This window comes from Lolium rigidum, chromosome 3 (assembly GCF_022539505.1).
Source record: "Lolium rigidum isolate FL_2022 chromosome 3, APGP_CSIRO_Lrig_0.1, whole genome shotgun sequence".
In the NCBI taxonomy this organism is placed as follows: Eukaryota; Viridiplantae; Streptophyta; class Magnoliopsida; order Poales; family Poaceae; genus Lolium; species Lolium rigidum.
In genome coordinates this window covers 364,309,970-364,317,049 of record NC_061510.1, presented here as the reverse complement: position 1 = coordinate 364,317,049, position 7,080 = coordinate 364,309,970, and the positions used below count along the sequence as shown (strand labels likewise).

The 7,080-nt window shown below is 46.8% G+C and overlaps 1 protein-coding gene across 1 annotated transcript; it reads left to right on the top strand.

The window, feature by feature from the left end:
• The first annotated feature begins 3,926 nt into the window (after positions 1 to 3,926).
• On the top strand, positions 3,927 to 6,637 carry LOC124700455 (GRF-interacting factor 1-like). The gene is made up of 4 exons (XM_047232581.1): positions 3,927 to 4,019; positions 5,354 to 5,430; positions 6,043 to 6,127; positions 6,224 to 6,637. The coding sequence occupies exons 1-4, from the start codon at positions 3,927 to 3,929 to the stop codon at positions 6,635 to 6,637; spliced, it is 669 nt and encodes a 222-aa protein (XP_047088537.1).
• The last annotated feature ends 443 nt before the right edge of the window (positions 6,638 to 7,080 follow it).

The window sequence follows — 7,080 nt, the reverse complement described above, 5'->3', positions numbered from 1 at the left end:
AGACGGGAGATTAGGGTGGCAGCGCCGCGTGCGCACCCGGCTCCACCATGGTCCCATCGTCGCTTTCTCCCTTCTCGTGTCTTCTAACATGAGCAATTACACCACTAGTGATTGATCCCAAGACCAACTAAGAACAAATAAGGGAATTATAAAGACATAAAGTACAACCACCACGGTAAGTTTAAAGTCCCCATAGTTATACCCCCCGTTTATTAACCATGAATTACAACATGAATCTAAGAACTGGGATTCGGTTTCTGTGAAACTCCGGCTATCCCTCATCCTATCAACATGCAACAGTGACAAACTTGTGCATCCCCCAACATATGTGTGCACTCATATGTTAGTACAACAAGATCATCATAGATAATAACATATACATGTATGCAACCAACAACAAACTATATAACAATTTCCAAGAACAAGTCACTACTCAAACATCAACATAGAGATACAATATATCATGGGAAACAATATATTGCCTCACACATCATGCTTGCCGAGAGATTACAAGGTGTAGATGAATATGGTGTTGCTGTAGATGGTGATGGAGATGATTATGTTGATGAAGATGACCACACCGGAGGGGGTGGAGTCCACCGGAGGCGATTCCAGCTACGTTTCCTCCTCCGATCTCCATCGTCGACGGCATGCTGACTCTCTGTTTATGTGGTTTTGCATCGTAGCCTCGACAAAATGCTCAGGGGTTGTATATATAATGGTTTTTAGGTCAAAACAAGTCGTTTGACGAAAGATTGAGGCGAATTGGACGGACGAGGTGCAAAAGAGCACAGGTGGCGCGCCCGTAGGGGGAGGGTGTGCCACCTGGCCTCATTCCCTGTCTGTTTATATCCCGGTGTCCCACTTTATCTCATTTTGTTTGTCTCAATTTTTTTGAAGTGTGTCCCTTAAACTTGCCCTTTTTCGAATCATGTAGCTCCTGGAAAGTCAAAAACACTAAAAAGAGGTGTTTTCTGCCAAACAAAATTAGAACCAGAGGAGAGGGGATTGTTTAGAAAATTCCCGAAAACAATATAAAACATGCAAATAATATTATATAAGATGCAAATATGTGGTAATATGTGGCAATAAAGTACAAAGTTCATGTATGCATTTTACATGCATGAGTGTCATCCTAACACCACAAATTCAACATCACATGTGGGGTTAGTATATACCACCTCATCATAGTTACAATCCATAAGGTTTGAAACCCTAGCTAAACCAAAATGTATATCATCTTCCTTATCATGAAGTCATCAACAAATCATGGCCATCACCTCCACGCATGCCTTCCCACTCCCAAGGCCCCAAGGATACTAGATGTTGCAGTAGTACTTGCCAAGAAAGGTCACGAGCCACATGATCTGGTGTGGAAGATTCATGCCAACGAAGCTCGTACACTGGGCCTTGTGGTGAAGCCAACAATGTCCATCATTGTGGTGAATAGGTCGGGGTGCATGTCCGTGGGTTTGTTCTCCCGGATGGTCTGTGCGACATCCTTGACAATGACAATTATGTTGGTTCAGGCCGTCAGCTCGTCGTCGGCAAAGACACCCCCTCTTCCTTACATGCGTACACCTTTTGAGGGGCGTTACGAGGCTTGTTAGGGGGGGGGGGGATCAACGATCACCGTGTCCGACTCCTGCGTGTCAGCATTCTCAGCCAACGACGCAACTGGAGGCGTTCCCAAAGGCTCACTTGAGCCCATGGCGTACTTGTCGGTGGCGAGGCCAAACACAAAGATGGTCTACATCTCATCGTAGTTTATAACGGCGCAGCCGCCACCCCTCCCTCCTATGAATAGAGGACCCCCTTCCTCTCCTCCAAACACACTTGCTTCCGGGTTATCTCTCTCTCCCTCGCTTGCATCTAAGAAGTACTTCCGTACGATTCCGTCCAAGACAACGGAGTCTCGCTGAAACAAAAGCACAAGCGGGTTCAACGCCGCAAAGGGCTGTGTGTTCGACCCTCTAAGGAATAATAAGGTGGAGCTCTATCTACATTCCTGTTCGAATATTCATCGACTTGGCGAACGCACTGCCCGAGCTCTACATCAACCGGACTTCAAAGTCATGCTCGGGTTCATCATCGGCCTCACCTGGATCTTCTGCAAACCCCATGGTGAGAATACAATGATCGTACTCGTGGTTTAATTTAGTTATTTGGGTGATTGTGTTATTAAAAGTTTTTGTTTTACACACAGAAACCCTTCAAGGCGATACTCCTTGAGCCCAACCTTTTGAGCCATTTTGTGCTTGTCGCCGACATGCACTACTTTGGCTCTATCCTTATTGACGCCAAAACCTTGGAGGTATCGGATAACAAAATATAATTTTTTCTTAATTTTTTTCCGACCTAGCCTCCTCCAATAGAAAAAGAAGCCACCGCCTCCACCTCCGCCATAAGTCATTTCTCCCTCCTTCGGCCTAGCCGATATACGAAGGGGTGGAGAACCCGATATAAGATAATTTTTTGAATAAAAGTCGAGTTTTCTATAGACTAGTTTAGGCTTTTGGTAGCCGTTCTTTTTTTTTCTATCTCCACATCAATAAAGATGTCATTGTACACAATAAGTGACCTTCCACCCTTCATTTGATAATGAGATCTTATTCCCAACCTCAATGTATTGGAAGGGTTGGAAGGTATAATTTCTGTAAGTATGGTTCTTTAGATCTTAATTGTTGGGATTGGTTTTGAATTTTTTTTTTCTCATGGTTGCTATGAGGAGAATTGTTGTCGCAGTATTCATCCAGCTACTACGTCGTGGACGTATTTTTGGCTTTCAACGACGTCGGTCGGACTGTTCGGTTGTTTTTCCCCGAAATGCGTATGTTGGTACTCTTGTCGATGTCGATCGATTATTTTAATGATTACGCATGTGCACATAGTCTTAAAATTGCGGCTTAAATTAAAATTACTAGACAACCCTTGTTGATGTTTAAAGGTTTTGGTTTGATATCTATGTGATGTTTATGCTTCTGTCCTAAAAAGGAGGATTGTCTCTTGGAGGAACAAGAGGTTGATGACCTCGACGATTTGCTTTTTTGTTTTGGACTGGGGGTGCTATTTCAAATATATCTTTATCATGCACTAATACTATTTTAAATATATGTGCTATTGTTTGCAAAAGGAAATTACAAAATATTTTCAGCCGATGCAGACGAGGCATTAGTTTTGCTATGGTAGATTTTTCTATAAAAATTTTTGCTGTACGGGGAGTGATGACGATTGACGGGACATACCGTCTGCGCATCGTATCGGAGAGCGTAAAGAAATCTCGGTAGCCCTGGTGGCCACAAGGTGCTGGGATCACATAGCCCCCAGAGGTGAAGCGCCCTGTGCTACGCGCCCAAGACATAAATACTCTTCTCTTCGGGCGTGCAGCCGGAGACATAAATTACGGCAACCTAACGTAACGCCTGCAGATACGGTACGGTGGGGAGCCATTTATTTTGCCCTCTCCTCTGGCTGGTGGTCATTGTTAAAAGAATCGAATCCATCCGCCTCTTCAATGTGCAGGTGCCCGAGCGCGGAAAGTTACCGCGCTTTTTGGGATGCTCGGTAGAAATTTGTATGGTAAAAAATCTTGGGCTTTTAGTGCTCGTTCAAACGACGAAAAGATCAGCTTTGACGGGGAGGAAAAAAATAAAATTTGGGGGGAAAGTCGGTCCAGCGTACCAGTACAGCCCTTTTTAAGAAGGCCAGAGAGCAAAGCTGGAGAGGCCAAAACCCTCTCACCACCAAAACCCCAGCCAAACCAGACCGGCCGCCCCTCTCCTCTCTGCCTTCTCTTCTTCCCTTTACACCGTCCTGTTCTGTTCTAAAGCAAAGATCAGAGGAGGAAGGCCGGAGAGGCAGAGGAAGAAGCAGGGCGAAGCGGCAGAGGGAGAGAGGAGGCGCAAGCTTTTTCAGATAGGTTTGGAATGCAGCAGCAACACCTGATGCAGATGAACCAGGGCATGATGGGTGGCTACGCCGCTTCCCCTACCCCTGTCACCACTGATCTCATTCAGCAGGTCATCATCCCCTCCTCCCCCAAATCTCTACTCCCCTTTTTCTTATAAGTATATGCACGTATTCATCTAGGAGTATCTCTTTCGTTGGTGTGTGCCCTAATCTTTTCTTTCTTATTGCTTCCGTATTCTCCTTCTTCCTGTGGTTCCTGGCTCGTTTTCTTTCTCTCTCTCTATCTCCATTTCTTTGATGGAACTCGTCTGAAAGAGCAGCTTTTCCGGTTCTCGCTCTTTTTCCAATATGGTGTTCTCTCCGTTCACCTCTACTCTCTCCTCGCCCTTTTTGAGAATAGCCATAGATGGCATGACCCCTCTTATTTTTCTCCCAACCCCCTACACGCCCTGGCTTATTTTTCCGCTGATCTGTTCTCCATGGTCCCTCCTAACACCTGATTTCACCTGCAGTTCAAACTGTTGCTGTCTTTTTGGTCCCTGTTTTCCTTCATCTTCGTTTCCCACACGATATGATATTGAGTTCCGCATCATTATCCTCCCCCTGAAAAGATCTTTCTTTTCACACAGAAATATATCCTATTTTTAGCTAGCTTTGGTCGGTGCTCGGGTGTCCGTGATCACACCTGCCCCCCTCTCTAGCATTTGGCAAGCAGTGAACATGCCGGACCTGCAGCCAAAACCGACATTGAATCTTGCCCCCTTTTCCTACCAGGTGCATCATGTGCAATCTTCTATCAGAGGAAATGGAGTAAAGGCTCTGATATTTCCATAAATCTCGCTAATCAAACGCACGACCTTTCAGGGAGGTGACTACATTTTGTTGTTGTTGAGAATAAGGCATGTTTGTAGAAAGAGATTAGCATTCAGGCTGGCTGGCTGGTCACATGGCCTTATTGGCCCAGCCCAGCCAGACATGATCTGGTCCATGTTCATGTGGGTAGTAGGAATGTAGGTTCGCTTGCGCTGTACCGCACCCCATTGGTCTTTTGACTGCTAGATCCCTAAAGTTGGCTTAATGCTGATACAACAGCCAGGGCCCCCTCTATGTGTGCCTGTCCTTGCCTTGCTGATAACCTGTTTACATGCTGCCGTGTCAGTCAATCATTGACCTTAAGCTTGGTAGGATTGGTCGTTGCCAGCCAGATCTTTTCTAGTATCTGTGCGTATAATGGAGACACGAATCTCCAATGGAGTGCCTCATTGGTGATAAACTGATGTGCACATATGTTGTGCTTGACTGACAGATGTGGATAAACATCCAGGACATGGATGTGTTAGCAGTTTGGCACTGACCTGCTTATATCTGGTTTAGTACTAACAATGTTCAGGAGATATAGCTGTACTGAACTTTCTTAACATTTTCTGCGTTTGCAACTGTGCAGTACCTGGATGAGAACAAGCAGCTGATCCTGGCCATCCTCGATAACCAGAACAACGGCAAGGTGGACGAGTGTGCACGGTGAGCCTCATCTCCCATCTCATCTGATCTCCTTGTGAACTACTACTAGCAAGTGTGCTGTTGAGCATGGATCTTATGGTAGCTTTTGCTATCCTGGATCTTATGGTCACATCATTTAGGACTAGTGTTAACAAGAACTAGAATATGCTAGTATGTTGGTCTAAAATCAAGGGCCTTTCCATTTTGGGACAATCAAATGTGTTTATTCAGATAAAATGATCCATGGATGTAGGCCTTAATGTTGATGCTACTAGTTTTAGTACTACGTTGGTTGAGACGTAGTCGATCCGTTGTAGCTCTAGCCTAGGCTGATCCATACAGTACTTATTTATCAAAAGTGTCCTTCTGATAAAGCAGTACTGTTTCTTGTTCAGTGCACTGTTTCTCTGAAATGTCAATGACACACAACAGTTTCGTCTTCATTTCTCAATCATAAGTGTCACGTAACGGCATGCATGGTTCATGTTCATGTAATATGCTTTGGTGACAGGAAGGGCTGTTTTGGTTACCCTCCACCCACGTTTTTTGCTTATTGTTCGTTGCTGTAACAGGCTACAGCGCCTACACGCTGAGCCTTGTTTTGTCTGAAACTTACTGCTGCGCTTGCTGCAGGAACCAAGCTAAGCTCCAGCAGAACCTCATGTACCTTGCCGCCATCGCCGATAGCCAGCCTCCTCAGACGGCGTCGCTGTCTCAGGTTCTCAGACGTTGCGATTTAGACTCTTTACGGAGTAGTTTAAGTTCATCGTGAGAGTAGAACCATGGCTAACTTTTTCATCGTTTGGCATGCCAGTACCCGTCCAACCTGATGATGCAGTCCGGCCCGCGGTACATGCCGCAGCAGTCGGCGCAGATGATGTCGCCGCAATCGCTGATGGCGGCGCGGTCGTCGATGATGTACGCCCAGCAGCAACAGGCCATGTCGCCGCTCCAGCAGCAGCACCAGGCAGCTGCCCACGCGCAGCTGGGGATGTCTTCCGGCACGACCAGCGGGTTCAACATTCTCCACGGCGAGGCCAGCATGGGCGGCGGCGGTGGAGGTGCCGGCAACAGCATGATGAACGCCGGCGTCTTCTCGGACTACGGCCGCGGTGGCGCCAAGGAGGGGTCAACCTCGCTGTCGGCCGATGCCCGTGGTGGCGCCAACTCCGGGGCGCACAGCGGCGACGGGGAGTACCTCAAGGGCACCGAGGAGGAAGGCAGCTAGGCCAGCGGCGTCGTCGCTAGCACCGGCCTGGCAGCACTTGGCGTAGCAGCAGCAGCAGGAGTAGCAGGTAGTATTCGAGGATGTAGTGCGTGGTAGTGGCAGATTAGCAGTAGCTAGGTGGCTGCAGTGGTTAAGCTTAATTTAGGTGTGTTCCATGGAACCTGGAGGTGGTAGTGACCTGCAACCGCATCTGCAATCCCTGCGTGCAGGTTCGCTTGTTTTGGATGTGCATGGCAGGTTCTCGATCCATCCTTGTTAAGATGTAGTATGGAAAATCGCGGGTTATGTGGTGGTGACGGTTTGTGAACACTCAATATGTTATATCTAGTGCTGAATGCTCATGGTGTTTTCTTCTTCATTTGCCTTGTGTTCGTGGTTACCAAATCTAAGCTAGTACAAAACCGTTTGGAACACAGGCAATTGTTAAATTTGAGTACGTAGTT

What these genes read in the sequence shown, in the direction of transcription:
- LOC124700455 (XM_047232581.1), top strand. Translation starts at nt 3,927, where the DNA reads ATGCAGCAGCAACACCTGATGCAGATGAACCAGGGCATGATGGGTGGC. An exon ending in CCACTGATCTCATTCAGCAG is followed by an intron (nt 4,020 to 5,353) that starts GTCATCATCCCC and finishes GCAACTGTGCAG; the next exon opens with TACCTGGATGAGAACAAGCA. An exon ending in AGACGGCGTCGCTGTCTCAG is followed by an intron (nt 6,128 to 6,223) that starts GTTCTCAGACGT and finishes TTGGCATGCCAG; the next exon opens with TACCCGTCCAACCTGATGAT.